A 22,830-nucleotide genomic window follows, 5' to 3' on the forward strand; every position below is an offset into this window, starting at 1 on the left:
TTTAGATTCTTTTCTAATTATGATTGCAATTTAATAGGAACATACTGTTACTTTGAGACCTACAATTCTCTGGGGTTTCCTAGTTTTTTGTTTTGATTTGCTGGTAATGAACACAGCTGAATTTGTGGAGATTTACCAATAAGAACCGAGTGTTCTGTAAATTCAGGAAACTGCTAACTTTTATGAGAGGTAAACTTTGTAGACGTCATTTCTTTTCCATTCCCACTTGGGTATCACAAGATCAGTTGCATGATTAGCAGTATGTTAGTCCCTTTGTAAAATCCACCAACAGGACAATATAATGTATGTCAAAGGGAATTCCTCACATGCGAACCTTTTTCAATCTAGAGTACCTTTTTCTGCATCAGGAAATCTGCAAAATACAATAAAAATTAATCTTATGCTTCTCAAACATGCTGGAAACTTTCTCTTTTTTCCTTCTCTCTCTCTCTCTCTCTCTTTTTTTTTTTTTTTTTTTTTCCTTTTTAAATGATGTCTTATCACTGCTTGAGGAAGGTCCATTTGAATGACAGAGCCAAACTGTGAAGTCTCTATCCATATGGACCCAGTGAAGTCTTTATCCATATGGACCCCTCTTGTTTATTTATCTGTTGAAATACCAACAGTCTGTTTGCCCTCCCAAAAACTCAGTGATGCTAAGATTGGAATCTAACCTATTTGCATTTTTACTGGGATAAAGGCCCAGTTACCAAATACCCACATTGTATACGACATTTGCCAAAAATATTAGACTCTGCCTTATGCTCAGCTTGCAGATTGGGCATTCATCATGTCTGCCAGTGTATAGCCTTTCTCTAAAGTTCTAGTTAAGCTGTGCTTTAATCAAGAAAAAAAACAGATGATCTTCTAGCAGCTTTTTACATGTGGCTTCAGTTCGTAGCAGCATGTGTGAGCCAGCCTGATGTCCAGCCTCTGATCTGGCAATTCCCGTAGGCATGTTCTGAACTGCAAACATGTGAGTAACTCCATCGTTATACCTCAGACAAACTTGTACTGAACAGCGTGACCATAGCTAGTCCTCAGAAGACCATTTTCCAAAGATGAAGCTATTAGATATCAGACAGGATTCTTGACATCTGGGAAGAAAAGGGAGCAAATATCTTCTGATTTGGTCCAGGAAAATAATGCACTAAATCTTGTTGAGATTCAGTACAAGGAAGAGGGTGGAGATATCTGATGTCCGGGTTGGCTGAGGAGAACTGGACTTAGACTGTAAATCTCGTGCTTTCATCTGCTCTAGAGCTGAAGGGAAGGAGGGGATCGAAATTGAAGGCACGGTCATAGCTTAGATTTTAAAGGTGAGGGAGATCAGTTGAGGGGGCATTTCCTTGTCAAGGGAGGAAACTGAGTTAGGAGTCTCAGTGGGTGTGAAAGGATGAAGATAGGCAGCAAAAAGAAGCTGAAAAATGTCAGTGACAAGGGAAATGCAGAAAAGGTGATCAAGATACAGGACAAAGTGAGGAAAGCTTTTCTTGCTCTTGGAGGAAGTTTTCTGCTATGACAGAAAGCAACTTTAGCAGAAAGCCAAATATTATACATGAAAGAGAAAGATTACCCCAAAATGTGGTAACATATTTATCATGTATGACCTAGTTAGGAAGATCTGTGTTTCTTCAATGCAATCACATTTGCGTGTGTGTGTATGTAAATATTTCTAAGAATTCATGTTTACTTAAGGAAGTGAGCCAGGGTTGCTCTTTCAGGCAGATTGATGCCCCTTTTGGTTGTATGAATGGGGAAGGGAATAGTTTGGTCAGCTGTGAGAAGGCAATTAGCACTAGAGTGGGAAGTATTGCAGATGTGGTCCATCTATTTCTCTGTCTTTGTAGGATCTGAAGCCAGCTTTGAAAGTAGCTGTAGGTACAGGAGGGAGAAACAGTTTATCTGACCTTGGCTGATGTTCCCTGCACTGCTTGTGATTCATCCAGTCCTGCAGGCAAGTTGGGAGAAACAGGTGGTGCCTCAGCTGGTGAATTACTGGAGAGAGAAGAAGAGTCTTTTGTTTGGCAGCAGCAGCCAGCCTGATGAGCTGTTGCCACTGTTTCTGGCACAGGTTAATGGGAAGAGGAGGGGAAATGCACACGGCGCTTGCCACAGCTGCTATTGCTGCTGGAGTCTTCTCTACTGATTTTTTTTTTTTTTGCTTGTTTTTAATTAATTAATTAATTAACTTATTTATTTTTGTGGCAAAATCAAGCAAAAGTGCTTCAACAAAACCAGCATGGTGTTCTTCTGGGACCAGGAATATGACACATGTTAATTAACTCGAACTGATGGGGAAAATACCACCTCGATGTTTGTGAACTGAATGAGGCATGATATGAAAATAGGCTAGTCAGCTATAATCATGTGCATTTCTCTTCCCAAGTATGGGTGTCAGTGTTCTGCCCAGGATCACTCTGAATATTACAAAAAGAGCAAAATACTGCCCACCATCCAGCATGCTTATAGATATGTTAAGCACGTAAAGAGAAAACACGAGTATTTCAGCCTTGTGTTTTTGAATTTATGATGGGAAGCCAATTATCACAGACATGGATAAATTGTAATATATGAACAGTTTCCTTGTTGTGTCTTTCTTTTAGGGTTTCTTCTTTGACAGTATGAAAAATAAAGTTTTATTCAGCTTCAGTGTACAAAACATCTTGCTAGCTTTATTCAGCAGGCTTTGATGTGGTAGATTGGGTGCTTCAGTTGGGCTGGTTTTCCTAAAGTAAAAATATACAGGAAATGACCTTACTGAAAATATTTGTATATTTTTGCTGTGATAATATAAATTTAAGAATTATAACAATATTAAAAACAGTTTGAGGGAAAAGTGACTTTTTCTTTAATTCTTCGTCCAAGTGGAAAAGAATATTTCTTCTTAACCTGACAAAAGAAGAATGATTGCTCTTAGAAAAACAGTTTTATATTTTGTGATCCAGGTGCGCTGACATAATTTTAGGACTTAATTTCTTATCTGTCAGGAAGGCCAAACCTCTTCGTGCCCTGGGAATCTTCTGCAAGCAGACTTCTTTTTCTTCCCTGATTCCATTCCAGATGTCAGGGAAGTCATTTGTGCTGTTGGCAGCTTCTTGCACAAGCTGTAGTGGTGGTGCTTTTCTTTTTTTTTTTTCTTTTTTTTTTTTTCTTTTTTTTTTCCTTCAACAATACACAGAGCAGCTATGGAGGGGAAAAACAAACAAACAAACAAACAAAAAAACCCAGAAAACAAAAAACAACAACAAAAAAAAAACAACCACCCTACTCTTATTTTGATAGGACTAGAAGTGAAATCCCCGTAACAGGAACTCATTGTGCGGTCTGTATGCGACACGCTTCTTCACAAAATGGCAGCAGATCAACAAACAGGCAAAAACACATCAGTGGTTGTTTGGTACAATAAAGAAATTCTTTTCTATTTCTTTGAATTTGAGTTTTCAGTCTTTATGTGCTCTAATATGTTGTTCTCTGCTTGGTGTTGGGCTGAGACCTACACTAATGTTGACGAGTGTTGAAGTGAGCTCAGCAAGCTGCGCAGCATTCTCCAGGAAACAAAGATGAGTCATGATTTACTGACGTGTGCATGATAAATGGAACTGCATTGTTTGAGATGATTTTATTTTATAAGCATAGAGATCATGTATTCCAGTTGCTACAGTTGCTGGGTCAGTCCAGGAGCTATTCAGCTGTGTCCTCCCGATTTGTAATGCTTTGCTCCTTCATGGTGCTCAGTAATGAGTCTGGACGTTGAGCAGCAGCTCCTGAGTTGTGGCAGGACGTTAATACTATCTCACAGGAGTTTCTGACTTTTTTTCTTATGTGCTTGATTCTTTAGTGAGTCATAAATTGGGTGAGATCTCCATTTTACTCTGCTTTATTTTTTTTTACCCATGCTTTTTTAGTGGTTGCTAATGTGTTATGTAGGGTATCTTCAAAAGCGTCTATAATTTTATTTCTTTTCAGTTAGCTTGGCAGCTGTCAACTCCTTAGTAGTTTCTGGGCATCACTGTATATTTTTCTTTTCATGTCTGTTATTTCTATGCCGGGTTCCTCCTTTAAGCTGTGTCTGCAAATGGCCTGCTTTTTATTTGTTTACTGATCTCGAAGAACTGTTCCTGGCTGTCCTCACTTGATGTTCAAATAATGCTGGAGTCTTTTGAATAGTCATCTCTCTCTCAGACCCACTGTGTGATCATGCAAGTTCAGAGGCACTTTTCCATAGTCACGGTGGACTGACTACCTTCTACGGACACAGTGGGCTTAAGGTTATTTTATACTGTAACAAAAAGCAATTACTTCTCCATCCTCCCACCTGATGAGAGCTGTCTGTGCTCCCTAGCAGAATCATGGAGCAGAGGGTTTAGTGTCAGTGGTGTCTCTGCATTACAGGCAGGAGGTTGGTAAGGGCATTTGGCATCAAGGGGGCATTTGGCATCAATGGGGCAAAGCCAGAGGTTCCAAGGCTTTGTATTATGAGTGATGACCGATGGATGGATGGATGGGTGGAGGTCTCCTACTTGATGTACCCTGAATTCTATCTCACCACTCTTCTGGGAACGGTGCAATAATTCACATAGCTTTGAGATATGTATGGTTTCCTAGTACTTTCATGTAAGTGCTTAGAGAGATTCAGTGCTTTGTGGGACATAGTGTTAAAACTTTTTCAAGAAGCAAAGATGCATTGATGGGAACAAGAGCTGGCAAATCTTTAGGAAAAACTAGCGTCGTGGCTACACTACCCCTGCCATATGAGGACAGCAACATAACATGTTGACTTCTGCCAAGTGGCTGGAAAGGGCTAAAGTCACCCTAGCCCATGCCTGCCTTAGTGACCTGTGGCTGGGTTCTGCGAGAGCTTGGATTTTCCTGGATGCAGTTTCTGATAACCTCTGCAGATGAGAGGTCTGAGACAGTTCTGCTTGGATGAGTGAGGAATCTGTTTATTGCAGTTGATGTATACTCTTGTTGACCTCATGACTCTCAGCTAGTATCTTGAATCGCTCAAGAATAACTAATGCCCCAGCTCCCAGCTCGTTTTCTGTTTCACCTTCTTCAGCCAGCTGAATACTCACCTACCTTCAGGGTTACGGGAAATGAACATCTTCTGGGATAACATAAATGCTGATGAGCAGTATGTTTGGTCTATGGGGAAATAATGCAAGCAGAGAGAGATTACAGATAGTAAAAGTAGACATGATTTTTAGAGGTAGTTCTTGTGATTTTTTTTCCCCCTTTCAATGTGGAACTATATTTAAAACCGTGCATTGGTTTAGTGAGAGCTTTCAGAAATGAATTTCAAGTCAAAGAGCTTAACAGGCTTTCACTATATGTGGGATTGTTTATGCACTGTACAGGCAATACATGCAACAAATTTGCCATAACCCCTGTGGATATTCATAGCAAGGAAGGATATAAAGGGCTGTTGTCCACCAACAGTTAACAAATGAATTAATGGACTATTTTGATATCAATAAAACATTAGAAAGAAAGCACAAATAGTCAGGAAAAAGAGGGATTTAATAATGCTGAAGGTCTACATCATTGTAGAAAGTGATATGAAACATGCAATATACTGGCAATAATCCAAACTTAATTCTGTTTATGTCTTGGATAACTAGATTTGTTTCGTCAGTAATAAAAATGTTCCCTGTTACATAGTCCTCTTCAGCAGAGAAAGGATCCCTGCTTGGGAATGAAAATATTTAAGTCCCAGAAGAGAGAAAAAAAAGGCATGCTGTGATGGCTATCCTTCCACACAGGGGTTATTTATTGCCTCTTTTATGGAATTTGCACCACGCCAGAATTTAGATGAGTTCGTGTACAGTGTACAATGCACAGTGTCTTGGAGCTAAACAGTTGTGAAAGACATGACATTTGTGCTCTCGAGGTGCCAGTTTTTAATGACTGAAGAATATGTGTGCCTGTATGAAGGATTATCAGTGTAAGATTTTAGTCTGCAGTATGCGGATATTTTCAGAATGTGTCTAAGTCTTTGCAATGGAATGAATTCATAAAAATTATTGATAGCCTTTGGACCTTGAATGTGATTTCTTTCTTTTGGGAATGACTTACTGTACATCTTTTCTCGTTTCCAGTTCTTGAATGTGAAACATAACAGAACTTACTCTTTTTTTTTTTTTTTTTTTTTTTTTTTTTTTTTAATTTCATTAGTGATATTACTTACTTCTTATTTGATCCCCAAGGGTGATTTTCCTGAGAAGGGGAGAGTGAACACTGTCATTAAGCAAAACCAGGTGCAGCTGACTGCGTTGTTTAAACCAATTTACTTTACAATAGATTTGATTATTAATACATCAGAAATCTTACTTGTGGTTGCTATGGTAAAAGTTGCACTTCATAATAGTATCTTCAGACTAATTTTAATTTAGAAATTAGGGGTTCATTTTGGCTTTTCTTGTAGTAAATTTGTAAAGTGTTAGGACTATATTTTGAAAGTGACTCATTTTGCTCTTGCTTGATTGTAATATGAGTGCAGGGTGGAAGCTGTATTTGAGAGAACATTCAGTTTCTCAGCTTCAAGATTTCATTGTTTAACTCTTTCTGTACTCTGTGCAGATAAGCTTTTATATCATGTTAGGATAACAGAGCCCCTAAATGCTTTATAAATAAAGTACTTATTTTAGACACAGAATAATATTCTAATGTGACTCTGCATCCAGAGCATAAGAAACAAGTTGTTTTGGGAAACAAGTTATAAGCATAAAATGCCAAAAGCTATTCAAGTATTCCTGAATTAACTGTTCCCCTATTTGTCTTGTTTCATGCAGGCTTTCCTTCACCGAATGATCCAATGTGCTACAGCCAAAGTGGATAAAAATGTTACAGAAGAGACAGTTAAGGTTAGTCAGCTAATTGCATATGTGTTTTATTTTGTTTCTGTTGTTTTATTTATCTGTTTTATTCTTTTGCAGATGTTGTTTTCAAATATTGAAGATATTCTTGCAGTTCACAAAAACTTCCTGTCCCTCGTGGAGGAGTGCTTGCAGCCAGAACCGAGTGCGCAGCATGAAGTTGGAACTTGCTTTCTTCATTATGTATGATATCTTCTCTTACAGCCTTATTTCACTTTCACTTTTTTCTTTTTTCTTTTTTTTTTTTTTTCCTTTTCTGATTGTCTTTACTAATTACTGTCATGATGATGACGGTACATAGTCATGAGGACAAAATATGACTTGATTGCATAATGTAGAGTACTTTGAGGTCATCTGTTGGTTACTGCCATTGCCCAGAAAAAGGGGGGGTGGGTGAGAATAAAGAAAGAACATGTAAGATTGGCAAGCTTTTGCTATTTACTCATTTTTATATTCAACAAAGTAGCCTGTAATGTCTTTTGTAGCTATGAATTGGGATACTTTTTCACAAAATACTGACTTCTTTTATTTTAAATGCAACAAAAACTAAACCTGTTGGTGATAGCATTTTCCTTCAAACAAACGCGTAAGTTTGTATCTGCTGTCAGAGGCTTCACATAAACCCATCTTTAGGACCCTTGCAGCCAGCGAGTCAAAAGTATTTTCTTAAAACTAAGCATAGCCTTAAATGTTTTGGCTGCCAGAAACCCGAACATTTCCTATGACTCCTTCTGAATAGCAAAAGGAATGACAAAGGTCTTGCACTTGCTGAGGCCTGCTGAAAGCCACCTGAGAGCTGAGTGGTAGCTAGGGTGCTGCTGGCATGTGGGGCTGTGGGAGAGGAAGGGACCCTGTACTGGGCCACCGGTGTCTGATGGTGGCCCGCAGGAGTGCTGATGAGTCAGCAAATAAGATACTAATTGTTTTCTTCCCTTTTTATTTTTTTTCATCCCATGTTTTGGTGATAGCCCAACCTCTGAAATTTTTCAGAAAATTCTCAAGTGATGCTTCCAGACTGTTCAACTTCATAATTCTAATTAAAAACAGAAATAGAAAGTAGAAGAAAGGCTGGAGCTCATATAATAAATGTAGGAGGAATAGCTGGCCTTCCAAAATGAAGACTATATTAACTGTTCAGCTTTCAAAACTGTGCTTTCCATGTTTTTTTTTTTTCTTTTTTTTAATTAAAAAAAAGTCCAAATGGCAACTGAAGAACAATCTATTTCTTTGTTTCTGCAGAAAGAGAAATTTCGTATCTACGATGAATACTGCAGTAACCACGAGAAGGCACAGAAAGTTCTGCTTGACCTTAACAAAATAAGAACAGTACGGACATTTCTTTTGGTAAATAAACTTTGAATTGGTGTTCTAGCTTGGTATTTTTTGACTGGGCAGTGAATGGTTAGCACTGTTGTCTTCACCATGCAACAATAATGAGCACACCTGCTTGTAGTGGGCAGTGGGCGTTTCAGCTGGGGGCGATATTTTCAGAGGAAGGGTTATGTATATCGAATTTTCACTGCTGCTTTTGGACCCCTGCATTATCACAGCATTAGGCACTATGCCTAGATCTTGCTGGCCAAGAAATAAGGGTGTAAATCCAGCTGTGTCTGTAGGAAGAAAAAAAGAATAGAATAAGATATGTTAGGAGTGGTAGGGGAAAGAAATTAGAGAAAGGAAGCTGAAAGTTTAGGCAGAGCTTCTGAAGACATGGTACACATACTGGTACTGTAGTGAAAGCTGTGCCAAACAGAAAAATGTTTTGTTATGGATTGTAGAGTAGCCATCCTGATCTTAGACACTGGCTTAAGCCGAGGTCAAAGAAAACAGCTACACAATTAGTCTTCACTTTGCAAGACAATTAAGGAGGAGTTTTAAAATATTGAGTATGACAGTACTCATTGTTTTTCTACAGCAAAAAAAAAAAAAATCCGTGCAAATACTGAGTTTCCTAATAGCTGAAATTATTTGTTAAAAGAAGATTTTAGTATGGAATGATTTTTGTGTTTTCCTTCATGGCATTCTGTGATAACAAGGTCAGCTTTGAAATGCATGGCCTTCTGTGTTGGAACTTACACACTTGAGAAGGTGCCCTCAGATACGATACTGAAGTTTGGAGTGATCAGGTCTGATTATTGCATTTTGGGACTAAGAGTGAACTTAAGCAAATGTCACTATCAGCAAAACATCACAAATGTGGTTGAAAATGTCACGTTTTATTTATTTATTAATTTTTAGCATGCAGTAGGCTTTCAGTACTGCTGTTGACACAGTTCTTGGTGAAATTATCCTAGTGCATCTTACTAAATTTTGGAAGGATACTGGTTTTGACTCCCTTAACATACAGCCGAGTTGGGGGATATGAAACTCCATTAACTTACAGCCAAATTAATAGCAGTGTGGGAATTTCCTCATTGCGGGGTTGTACTGGGTGACATAAAGCTCCATCTGCTTTTTTTTTTTTTTTTTTTTTTTTTTTTTTTACTGTTTCTTGTTCAGCAGTGTTCCGTTCATAGTGAAAAACAGCTTCAAAGTTGATCTTTTCTCAGCAGTTGACACAGACTTGAGGATGGGCACAGACATGGTTCTTGTTTTGGGAGCTTTGGAAGCAGTATGGCTGGACTTAAGAGGAAGGAGTGAATGGTGACTACAGAGACAAAAAGCAAAATATTCTGGAGATAGATTTCACAGAGCTTGCTTTCTGATAAAGGAACCCAAGTGTGCAGCTGTGGCAGTTCATGATATGTTGGTGTCATGTATTCCCAGGAGCAGGTATAGGGCTTCCATATCAGCTTTGTGTTCCTCATAGATTTGGGATGTGTCTGTAGAATAAGTGGCAGCAGTCTAATGTAGAGAACAGGAGGTTCTCCAGGTTTACTCTTCAATTTGAAAGCAAAATTGAAGCCTTCTAGCCAGACAGAACAGTCAAGATCATTAGAGATGTGGTTATCTATAAATAGCTGGGAGTTGAAAGTAGATTTTTGAGCCTTTAAGTATAAAGACAAATATTACACGAACGTATAGCACACATTTCCATTATACTGTTCAAGTTAGTCAGTCATTTTTTAGTAAAGCTTTTGATTGGCAGGTTAAATGAGATCTTTTAGGATACAGGATCCTTTAGGATAGGACAGAAAGTTATTGACCAGGAATACAGAGCAGACACTTAAAGGTGAGAGTACAGACTCCCACAGCAGCACTGTGTATGGGGCATGTGCTTTGTGTGTTCAGCACTGGGCAGAGTGGTCAGGCACTTTTGTAGCCTCTGTTCCATCAACAACGTGTCTGCATCCAGATTTGTGGCTCATGTCAAGATACTATCTGGCTTTGTTAAAATACTTTTGTTTAATGTTCTTGGTTTAGATATCTTGATCTATGAAGCCTTAGTTTATCTCATGCCATTGCATCACAATTCCTTCTCATCTCTTGATAAAATAATTTCCATCATTACCATAGGTCTTTATGTACTTACACTTTAATTCCAGCAATTCCAAATATTTGCTGTGATGTCCCTTGCATACTTGGTTATTTCAAATAGCCCTTATTTTCTCTCACAGCTGCTTTTTCATGGATGCTTCCACCATTTAATTATATTATAATACATTTAATTTAGTGTATTACTTGCTTTGATGGTTGAAAGTCTTGTCTAAACTCACATATTCTTTAGTACATGACTAAGTATATTTTATTCATTGCACATCATGTTTAAATATAGAAGCATGTAAGCAGAAGACCTTTATTGTATTCAGATGGCCTTGCTGAAACCAAGGTTAAACCATTTTTAATACTACTTTCTATCTCAAACAACATATGTACTGATCGCTCTGAGTTCTTGTTGTTATTGAAGTGTAAAAGCATATTTTTAGCATTTTATTTATTGCCTTTTATTGTCAGCATTTAAATAAAAGGCAACTGTTAGTTGGATTGGATGAAGAAGGGGTACCTGCATCATGATGCCTGCATAATATCGTTGCAGTTTTTTTGTCACGGATGATAGCCAATGTACCTGTCTGTGCATGTAGATCAAGTTTGTTCTTGCAAACCTCCATCATCACATAGTTAACACAGATGCATGTAATCCATACACAGGTTAGCCATTTTTTCTGTGTGTGTATGCACTTTATTTCTGATAATTTTCAATGGCAACTGCTTACGTTACAGAAACTTGGTATCTAATGGAGATTAAAACCAGTAACAGACTCCTCTCTTGAATTCTTGCATAATTCATGATTTGAGAAAGCGTAATTTTCTCAGGGTTTTTAAATCATTTGTTGAACTTTTGCACTCTAGAATTGCATGCTCCTTGGAGGACGTAAGAACACAGATGTGCCGTTGGAGGGGTATCTAGTAACGCCAATACAAAGAATATGCAAGTATCCTCTTCTTTTGAAGGTACTTAAGAGTTTTTTATCCAGGATTTCATAATCGCTATGTAAAACTGGTCACTAAGAATATTTCAGAACAGCTGGAACAATCTCCCTATGCAGTGAATAATCTCTGTTAGATACTGGACCCAGACTTGCTCTATTAAAGGTAGTGTCAACTCTTCTGACTTCAGTATCAAAAGGACTGAGGAGTCTGGCTCAATTAAGATTATTAGGTCCCTTCTGCATCTAGTGGTGAGGTTGCCTCCTGATTGTTGAGTTGAAGTGAACCATTTAAGTGAGTTTAATGAGACTAGGTTTGGCCATGTCCTTGCTTAAAAGGCTTGGGATAGCAGAGCTTGTTGCCAACATGCTTTGCTGAGTCTAATCTGCCATCAGCAAAGTGTAAATAAAAAATATTTACGAAGATGTTTTTAAAGAAACACTTCAGAATAACAGTAAGATGCTGTATGTGGTTTTATGCATGTTTGCACGTTTATGCTTATCTTACTGTTATGGCTTAAAATAATATAATGTGTTAAATGTACTAAAAAGCATTACATATTCAAATCTCCAAGTTACTGAAATTTTCTAATGTTAGGAAATAAAATAATACAATGATCAGGAAAGTAAATATTTAAAATGCATTTATGCGTAACAAATTTGAATTTAATCTTGTTTATTGTTTCAAACAGAGAGAAAAGCAAGAGCACATCCTGCTTTAGAAGCAACTTGAAATATGATTGTTAGACTGTATTTTTCACAATGCATGTGTGAGTTTAGATCTGAAACATTGCCAGTTATGAGGCATATACATTTCATTGCACTGACATAAAAACATAAAAGTAAATATGTTAAAATAAAGATTTTTTTTAAACAAGTTAAAGGATACAGTTGCAATGAGGTTTGAGTCATCCCAGATACCTGTGGTTTTATAGTTCACTTGGCCAATTATTATTTTTTTTTAATATTCTATTTTTTGAATAGAGGATCTACAGACAAAGCAGGGGAAATTGACTAATGAATTACACCAGGGACACATTGAAATGAAGATATTTATGTACAAAAAAAATCAATACAGGGTGTAGTGTCAACAGGGTTAAGGCTTCTTGCTAAGCCTCCAGAAAGAATGTACCCAAGCCTCCATCAGGATATTCACTGAAGGCTGCATTTAGTCAGTCCAGCTGTAAAAGTGGAGTTAGTAGTTTGAGATGGGAAATCTCCAATGAATACTGGCAACTCTGCTTTTGGTTTTCAGTATTGCTGCCATTACCAATAACCATCCAAAATCAGTGAGTCACCTAAGCTATTGTTCACTTCTCTGGTGTATTGCAGTAGACTAAACAATAGACTGGGGCTAAAGAAACTTTTTTTTGGTCCTAAGTTGCAGGAAAGGCAGGTGTGGATTTTGACGTCAGTAAACTAACATTTTAAAGCAGAGTTGTTATCTTTGTTGTTGAACAATTCCATCTCATGGAATAATAATAATAAAAAAAAACAAAAAACACAAATGTGAATATGAAGAAACATTGTCGGGGAAAGAAAAGTAGCAGAAATGCCAACTTTTTCCTACGTAGTGATAATTTTTATTAATAGCAATTTATTTCTCTGAGTTTTAGTGTCCTACTAGAACACAGCACTAGAGGGTTTATTTTCTTTTCCACATAGTAAAAGAGAAGTCTACCCATGTTTTGATTTTATATTCTAGTTAATTTAAGCCTCTTGTAATGTTCATTTAGAGATCAAAGACAAGTTGTTTTTTCTTTTAATGTCTACATAGGAGTTACTGAAGCGGACTCCAAGGAAGCACAGTGACTATGCAGCACTTATGGAAGCCCTCCAGGCCATGAAAGCTGTCTGTTCCAACATAAATGAGGCCAAGAGACAAATGGAAAAATTAGAGTTTCTGGAAGAATGGCAGTCTCATGTTGAAGGATGGGAGGTAATGTCACAAGATGTGTTGCTTTTTATGAAGGAGGAAGTAACAGTTTTCAACAAGCCTGTATTGCACTGTTTTTGTGATCCCGAGGTACTGTGAAATCCACTCTTCTGTGAAATTACAGCTTTTATTTAGTATCTGTTCTCTAAATTAAGTGTTGCTCCATGACCGAGCACTGCTGTATAGCAGGCTTTCAGGAAAGATGGCAAATGCTCAGTGTTTTATTTGAAGTCTTGGTCATTTACATCAACATATATGTGTGCACATGTATACATTATATAAATCCCAATCCTAACTGCTGCTCTGACTCTACTGTTGTCAATACCTGCTTAAGAATGTTTATCTGGTAGAAAAATGTTTTGATTGTTGATCATTCTGTAAGAATCTCTATTTTTTGTCAGCTTGTACGTAGACACAGCTTGTAGCTAGTCTACATAGCTGAGCTAAGGTGACATAAATGTGTTAAGCAGACTCTATGTAAGAAGTCTTGTTTTGTTTGGTTTTGTTCATTTTTAAATGGTTAGCAAATATTATGGTTTTAATATTTTATTTTTGTGAAGAGACAGTAAGTCTGCTCATGAGTTAGACATCTTAATAGTAAAAAGAAGAGGCAACCTTTCCCCTAAATAGCAACATGATCAAGTAGTTGTGCTGCCAAAACCTTTCTTTTGCATTATATTGAGTGCTATGATTATTTTCTACAGAAATATAGATACAGATACAGGTATTTCTTCAAGTTGCTTTGGATGTTTTGTATCCAAATGTTTGACCTGCACAGATTGAGGTAAACACAAGTGAAGTCCCAGTAAAATAAATGTAAAGCAAGCAGTGTTAACATTTTTTTTTGGTCATTTTTGAATATTATACACAGGATTTTTTAACACTAATTTCAACATGGAAGTACTTTGCTTTTCTGAAAACTGTACTCAAATGTTCTACTCCTCTTTCTAGGAGAGCTGCTTAAGAAATAGGGGAAGGGATTTTATCTTAGTAGTACCAAACACCAGTGGTGTTTTATCTTGTCTGAATTTGAGTCCTTTTCAAACAATAGAGAGAAACAGGCTATTTGGTGATAAGATCTACCTGACGTACTTTTGAGCAGTACTTAGCTGAGATGAGTTTCATCCTGGATGTCCCTGCTTCTCTCCACTGATAATGAGAGAACCTCATTGATTGGCATCTACATTTGGTCCAGTGAGTAACTCCATCTCCTAATGCCTCTGTATCTCTGTCCAGTCTGATAATTGACCTTCAGTTAATCACTCACGCTGGCTACCTGCCAAGCTTTAACAACTTGACTGCTGTCTACAAGATTGGTGACCAGTCTGAAGGCTGGCAAACTATAGTGAGTGGATCACGTGCTCCTCATTGTAAAGTAAGGACTAATGCAACCTCCGAAGCTCTCCCCTCCAGTCCTGTGCTAATTCTGATGTGTATAGGCAATGACTCTTTGCTTTGCTGAAGGTTTACTGGCTGGAGAAGATAGAAAGAAAAAATTACTGTTATTTTTTTGCATGCTAGTCTGTTAGACTGAGATCTGATTTTCGGCTATGTAGTGGGAAATGGCTTCATACAGTGCAGAGGAAAGAAAGGGTTAGCGACACTGGTGGGACCCTGAGTCAGAGGAGACTTTGAGATGGACCTGCCTGAACTTTAACTGACAGAGTTCCAAAGTAAGTATAACTACAGAAAATAGAATATAGGCAAGAATAGTCAGCTGTTAACTAAGCATTCATAGTAATAGAGACACCAGAGAGGAAAAATAGTTTATACATAACTCTGTTCCCTCCCTGCTGTTGCTAAGACTGTGGGTTTATGATCCTAAACAGTGTTTTCTCAGTGGCAGTAAACTTTGTACAGGACCTGCTGGTCTTCCCCAGAAACTTCCTCTTCTGTTTCCCTGTACCCTGTCCTTGTGCTCTGGCTTCCCAATTTCACATTGTACATGTGCTTACACCTGCAGCTTCTTGAACTTAGTCTGCCTAAGGTTGCCCTCTGCTTGTCCAGCAGAGGATTCAGTCTCCCCCTGCCTTCCAGAAGGGTTCAATGAAGAGCCACTATCTGAAAGGAGAATAAAAATTACTGTAAACAAAGAACTCCCTAAATACTGTCCATGATGCTTTCCTATCTGCTCCATGTGTAATCTGATGATCTGTGGAATAAACCTTTCATTTATTATTAATTGAGTAGTATGGGAAGATCTGATTCATTCTAAATGTGGATTAAATAACTAATTTTACTTTAATCATTTTTTTCCGTGCTTCTTCAGTACACTTGTAGTATTTGAAATACATCTTATCCATTGTATGAAATACTTACAGTATTTTTCCTTTTCCTGTGTGACAACATTTTCAAGAACTGCTCTTCCATTTCTGTAATTGGGGTAGGTATAATTTAGAACGGAGAAATCTGCTTATTCCAGAACTCAGAGCATAGTAGTCTTGTTCTAGGACTGTTGATACAATACATTCCATGAAAATTCACTGTGCCTCAAGATGAGGAATCTTAGCAAGTACAAAAACTCTATAATTGCTGGTCTGTATTCAGGCAAACCTTTCTGCCTTTAGTTATAATACTCAGTCTCAAAATAAGCCATTAAAGACAAATAATAAATGACATAGAGTGTGTAGTCATGCCAGGATATTGTTTGCAGAATTTTTAAAAAGAAAGAACTTGGATAAAATAAAGCTTTAAATGTTATCGTTGAGAAGTCTACTTGACCTAACACCTTCCAAAAGAAGCAAATATCTTAACAGCTGCTTGTTTAGACTACGTAAAAATAAGTTTCTTTTTTATAATTACCTTGAACTTGTGGCCATCATCTATATCTCGGAAAGATTAGGGCATGTAAACATTAAAATGCATGTTGTTGCTTGTGCAACACCTTCATGGAAGAAGCAATAACAAGTAAAACCATTATGTTACTAATATTTTAAGGCAAGGGAAACTTGTTAAATAATCCTTATTGCCTATCACAGATTTTATTCCTTCTGTTACTTTCAGATTTTCAATTAAGTCTGCTGCAGTGATTAAATTTTTCTACTTGCTTTCAGTGCCTTGAGTTTTATACATATGTCAAATACATCTTAATGAACACACTCAAGTATAAAGTTACAGTATGATTAACTCAGTACATTATTAGTCATGTAACTTGGTTAAGAACTGACTGTTCTCAAAGTTCTAACCCTGAAAAGGGAATCCACTTTCCTGCTTTAAGCTTCCTCTGACTCCTTAAGAAGACATCCACTAGTAAAATATGTATGCTGTTGAAGATGTATTAATGGGGGACAAAGGAACCAATATGGACAGAAACATGCAAGATGTAGACTTATTCTCTCTCTGCTCTGTATGTGTTCTGTGAACCATAACATAGTAATTTCCTTCCAATATTGATTTTTTTTCCTAGATTTAATTTTAGGATTTCACTTGTGCTTGAACTCTGAAATAGTGCCATTGTCTTAAAATAGTCTGTTTTCAGTAGAGTTATGTGGTGTTTATTGTAGCTGAGCTGATCAGGTTTGATGTTATCATATGGCAGACACAGGGTACCCAATCTGGCAAAATTGCCCTGATCTTAATATATGCATCTTTGAAATGGTAAGAATTCCAGAGCATTTGTGAGAGCTAACAATATTTTGAATGAATCCTAACAACAACTACAAAAAAATCTCTGAATGCCATGCATGGGAGTGGATTTAATTAAATAAACATCTGGTTTTCTGCATAGCCTAAAAATAAAGAGACAAACTTGTTGGAGATTTCCTTCCAGAAGGAAATGCTTAGCACATTGCTTGGCCCCAACTAGAAGGAGGAAAGGGGGAAAAAGAAAAGACTATTTTTAGAATCTGTTCAAAGCATGACTTGAATTCCTGTACATAAGTGTCATAAAATGAAGCTTGCATTTGTTATGATAAAAATACAGATTCATGGAAAAATGGAACATCTGCTTCACGAAAGAAAATTTTGAATATAATGACTTTCTTATTTAATTTCCTAAGTGGTTAAATTTATTGGCCTGAATTCAGAACTTGTGTAGGTGGCTGTCTCAGCTGGAGAATGGCTCAGCAGCTGAAGGAGCCTGTCAGTAAAATTTGCGTAGATGTTTCAGTGAGAGAAGAAAAAATAAAATTATTGCATTTGTTGTAAGCTGAAAACAGAACAACCCAGGTTGAGTCACAGGCCAACTTAATAACTGTAGCATCGAGTATTCCATCTCTTTCTATTCCACCATATCATCAAATGGTATTTTAATACAGATTTCTATTTTAAACTCCAGAATTTTTAGCCCTTTCCCCTGTTTATGTCTATGTCTCACAAACACATGAAGGTGTTCATGAGTAAGTTAAAAAGTAAGTTAATATCTGCAATTTCTAACCTTTATTACTGTTAGAGTGGTGGCCAGTGAATCAGTACACTTGGACCTCCATGTTTGACTGAAATTTGCCCAAAATATGTGGAAAAGTAATTTTTCTAACAGCTGAAATGAACAAATAACTGCTTTTAACTGCATGGTAATGAAGAACATTTTTTTTACTGTCTGAGATGGGTATTTAATGACTTAAGGATGAAGGGGATATTATTTTCTCTCTCCAATGCATTTTAAATGTATTTATTTTGTGATAAGGACTGCTCTAAAGTTAGACATTTGGAGTCTTCAGTGACTCAGTAGGAAAGATGGAGGACAAACAAGTCTAAATTCATGGTAGAAGTCTGCTTTTCAGGTCTTTTTTTTTTTTTTTTTTTTTTTTTTTTTTTTTCCAACTGAATCCGTATGTTTTGTTGGAACGTTTTGTTTCTACAATAATTATTGTAGAATTATTGATTATTGTTAATTTTTAAATCAACATATTACATAAATTCTGGTTTCACTGATAATATCCCATCCGCTATAATTGCAGGTACTTTAAATGTATAGAAACATGAGTTGTAGCCTGGTAGCACTGACTTTTACATTTAGGTTAAGCAACTATATGATCTTCATGTGAAAGCAATGAGTATAAATGTGTGTATTCATGAAAACTTTAAAAAAGCGAATTACATTTCAGATTCAAATTGCTTACATTTGAGATTTCCTTGGTAGTTTGAGTTTAAGCATTTAATGAAAACTTGTTTGTCTCAGAAGGTTTTGATAATATTTGTTCTAAAATATTGCTTGTAGGTATTGTAGTTCATTTTTAGCTGTGGAGCCAGTAGCCTCTCCTGCTTCAGGGATAAGAGTATCCTCTCATTCGTTATTGCAGCCTTGAACCTTCCCCATGAGAAAGTCCTCCAGCTGCTGGATTAATGAGTTATCCTAATGCTCTGGGTATAAACTGTAGCTTGGGTGTTCCTGCTGTAAAGCCACGTTCAAAGTGTGGATGCATCCTTCATTAAAAAGTTCTTATAGTTTTCATTTCTCCTTTGAACTGTATAGGATATGGTGGTCTTTCATCCTAACTGCTTCGTCATTCTTTTTTTTTTTTTTTTAACCTCTTGGGGATGCAGTGGAGTGCTTAACCCCAGGTGTAGGGACAGCAGTACTTCCATATAATACACCCTTCCTCTTTTGTCCCTTTCAGCTCCATGCCTATCCAAACTGTAGGAGCAGAGCAGGCTGACACTCACGGTGTTAAATACATAAGGCATGGTGGGGGGACCAGAAGAAAAAAAATTTTGGCACTGGCAGTGTTATGTAGGACAGCCAGATGTGACTTCTGATCCTGTTATCTTATTCCCTTGGACTTCAGTAAATACAACAGCAATAACAAAATTCACTGGCCTGCGGCCATACCACCATGGGTTGTGATCTTGTCAGAAGGTATAGGATAACTGAAGTTAACATTGTTGAGTGTTTGGAAGGGAGGTCTCTGAGGGAAAAAAAGTATATTTAGAATGGTTTTTTCATCATCTAGCAGTTTGCATTAGAACAGGAGGAAAATGAAGAACAAAACAATAGCAGAGGGTAGTAATGTGACACAGATAATACTTACTGTGATATTGCAATGCTGAACTTTAATGACTTAGGTAAATCTTAGGAATTCAAGTAACCTGAATTACATACATTTAACATATGTATAGAACATGATATTTTAAGACATGATTCTGGCATACTAGCAGAACTCGATAGGACTGTTGGGAAAAGGTTATACTTTTCTACAGTGAAAATGATTTTTTTATTTCAATAAGAAGAGATGAAATGATTTCATGAAATGCTTTCTATGAAAAAATACACCCTTTTGTTGAAAACTGAAACTGCTGAAACAGTTTTGAAGCCTTAAGCTGAAATATTTGGTGTACATAGAAAAATTATAATTTTCCAGCTGATTTTTTTTTTTTCTGTAAAAACAAGGAAATAAATAAAACCTTTTAAAAATCCAGCCTTTTAAAAGTAAATGCCAACAAATTTTAAAAGCAGCATAACATTGATTACTCTTTTTAATGTACAGAAGCTATGAAATGGAATGGAAAGAAACAACTTGCTTTTCTGTAGTTGTCAGCAAGAATTAAATTCAGTTCTAATTTATGCTTAATTTATATTACAGAATGTGCTAAGGTGTTTCAGTGTTTGGTTTCAAATAAAACTGTAAATTAATATACCAGCTTCTGGTGTTTATTCTGTCTTAGTGGCTAGAGATGACATTCATTTTTGCCTCATTTGATCCTAAGTGGAAACAAGAATGGTTAGTTAGCACTGATACTGAAGTTGCTTGATTTAGAGACCCAAATTATGCTCCACTGTTATAGTTGTACAATCTCTCTTATCATCTCTGTAAACAGCCTGCTTTCCCCTTAGAGCAGAGTCTGAGCTATTGCTCAATATTCAGGACTGTGACGTACAAAGGATGTATGGTAAGATGAAGAGCTGAGAACGGAACCCAAGATTGCTTCTTGGCTCTTAATTGAATACATTTTTCTTTGGGCTGCTGTGATTAGATCAAGAAGAGGAAGTAACTACAGCGACTGCAAGTAAAAGTCATTCAGAACATGTGTAGATGAAAGGAAAGCCCTGCCTTTTGCAGGTTTTGCAGGTTGAATGTTGACTGTCTGAAATTAGGAAGCTCCTTGAGCCATGGGTGTATGCATAATTATCAATAGGATTTCATGGCTTGACTCATATAGAACAAGTACAGAAGGTCACTGTCCCACAGGAGCATGGACTTGTATGGCACTCAGCACAGCTAAATGCTGGGTGCTGCACTTGGGTCATAACAACCTCTGCAGTGATACAGGCTTGGGGAAGGGTGGCTGGAAAGTTGCCTGGCAGAAAAGGACCAGGAACATCAGTGTGCTCATGTGGCCAAGAAAGCATCCTGGCTTCTGTCAGAAATAGTGTGGCCAGCAGGACTTGGGAGGTAATCTTCCTCTGGTGTTCAAGTACTGTGTTCAGCTTTGGGCCCCTTACTGTAAGACAGATACTGGGCTGCTGGAATGTGTTCACAGAAGAACAAAGCTGGTGAAGGGACTAGGAAACAAGACAAGAGGGGTGGCCGATGGAACTGGGGTTGTTCAGTCTGGAGAAAAGGAAGCTGAAGCTCATAGCTTTGTACAACTACCTGAAAGGACATTGCAGTGAGGTAGGTGTTGGTCAGTTTTCCCAGGTGACAAGTGATAGCACATGAGGAAATGACCCTAAGTTGCACGAGGGGAGGTTTAAATTGGATATCAGGACGAATTTCTTTATGGAAAGGGTGAAGAAATGGTTCGAACAGTCATTAGAACAGGCTGCCCTGGGAAGTGGTTGAGTAATCCCTGGGGGTATTTAAGAGATGTCTAGATGTGGTGCTTAGGGACATGGTTTAGTTATGGACTTCGTAATGTAAGGTTGACATTTGGACTTGATGATCTTAAGTCTTAATGGTCTTTTCCAACCTAAATGATTCAATGATTCTATGATTTTCAGAAATAGTGCACCTTGATTTAAAGGCAGGATTCTTTGAGAGGTTCATTCATCTTTGTAAGGCATTGAAATGCTAGGAATTTGTCATAGGAATATTTTTGGGAAAATGTTATTCTTTGTTAAAGTTGCTTTTTTTTTGATTAAGTTTGTTGAAAATGCCTGCCTTGTTTTCATAAAAAAAAAAAAATAAATAAATCTGCTTCAAGCAATAATGAGGCATGGGAAATTTCATTCCAAACATATAAAGATTAACAAAATTCTGATGTCTTCAGAGTACGTTAAGGAGAAGTATGCTAGTCTTACTTGTAGATGCCGCTATTATTTTTTCCTAAATTTTAAACCTTACTTTTTTTGGTTTGATTCTGTCTAGCTCAATTTAGTATGGAAGCATACATTAAATGACTTTCAAGTTTGAGGTTACCTCAGCTTCCAAATTAATTTTGGCATAGATTATGTGTTTCAAAGCCTCATTTGCAGACTTTTCTTACTAAATATTAAAATCACAAAGGATAAGACTTGTTTTATAAAGTTGGCCTGATTTGTCATGAGAGATCTCATGCACAGAAGTGACATAATTTGGAAACTTTAATGATGAATCTTAAACAGCCAATAAAGCAACAAACCCTTCTCCTAGTTAATTATGATACCTGGTGAATACAAAGCTGGTGTTAAACATTATTAAGTAAATATTAGAAATTATTATTTAGTTAAAATGTAAGAAATTACCATAAGTTTTAGTCTTGGTGTTTTCAGAGAATTGTGTTTGCGTAAGAAATTCTGTCCTTTCTTACTACAGAATCCTTCAGTTAACACAAAACAAAAATGATTGATCACTTTCCCATTAATTTTAGGGGTCCAACATCACTGACACATGCACAGAAATGCTGCGGAGTGGACTACTTCTGAAAATCTCAGCAGGAAATATTCAAGAGCGGATATTTTTTCTGTTTGATAACCTTTTGGTCTACTGCAAAAAAAAGCATAGGTAAATGGTCCATTTATACTTTGAAAAATCATTTGTGTTTTTTTCTTACAGTAGAACTAGTTCTCTGTATGCTTTTTCTTAACAACATTTGAACAATACAAAAGTGTTTACTGTAGTTAATTGCAATATAAACCTAAGTATTTTCAGAGGAAACCCTTCATCCAGTAAGAATTGCATTTAATTCAAACATTGGAAAAAATTTGTAGGAATGCAGAAACCAAATGGTGAAATAGAGGGAGAAGGAATCTGTTTCATCAGACTTCCACAACAGGTACTATGTGGTGGTCTCACGCTCTTCTAGGAAGGGTAAACAGACTGAATTTTTAGTTAAACACATTAGGATTGTAGCTTATGCTGTAAAATTAGTCTCTAAAGTTTCAAGTGTTTCAAGTCTTTGTATTTCTAATCAGGGAAAAGAGCCAGAATGCTGCTTCTTGCTGCATTGCAGGGAGTAATTCTGTAGGTCAGCAACAACCTTCTGCAGTTAATGTTCATTCAGTGCTCTTACGCTTCTGAGGAATAAGGATTCTGTGTACAGGTGTCCCTTTTTAAACTGCTTGAGTTTCTTTCTTTGATCCAGAAACTGCTTTCAGTAGCCACTGAATACGCATATTGCTAGATCCTTGGTAGATTCCTGGAAACATAATAGACCTTGGAAATGTTCTCTAATACCCCTGCCAAAATAAAATACATTTTATGTAATTTTTAAACATCCTTTTGCTGCAGAGTTGTATAACATGTATAAACATGGATCACTAAGCTTTGGTTTCATGGATAAAATGTTCTCT

The 22,830-nt window shown here is 36.9% G+C and overlaps 1 protein-coding gene across 2 annotated transcripts in view; it reads left to right on the forward strand.

Annotated features, from left to right (window-relative positions):
- Positions 1-22,830, forward strand: part of PREX2 (phosphatidylinositol-3,4,5-trisphosphate dependent Rac exchange factor 2) — a 178,100-nt gene that overhangs the window by 40,708 nt on the left and 114,562 nt on the right. For both annotated transcript variants that reach the window (XM_032181378.1, XM_032181377.1), the window contains exons 2-7: positions 6,795-6,866; positions 6,939-7,061; positions 8,118-8,222; positions 11,169-11,270; positions 13,023-13,184; positions 21,909-22,042. In XM_032181378.1, the coding sequence (XP_032037269.1) occupies positions 6,795-6,866; positions 6,939-7,061; positions 8,118-8,222; positions 11,169-11,270; positions 13,023-13,184; positions 21,909-22,042 (698 nt within the window). The remainder of the gene's footprint in view (positions 1-6,794; positions 6,867-6,938; positions 7,062-8,117; positions 8,223-11,168; positions 11,271-13,022; positions 13,185-21,908; positions 22,043-22,830) is intronic.

This window comes from Aythya fuligula, chromosome 2, assembly GCF_009819795.1.
Source record: "Aythya fuligula isolate bAytFul2 chromosome 2, bAytFul2.pri, whole genome shotgun sequence".
Classification (NCBI taxonomy): Eukaryota; Metazoa; Chordata; class Aves; order Anseriformes; family Anatidae; genus Aythya; species Aythya fuligula.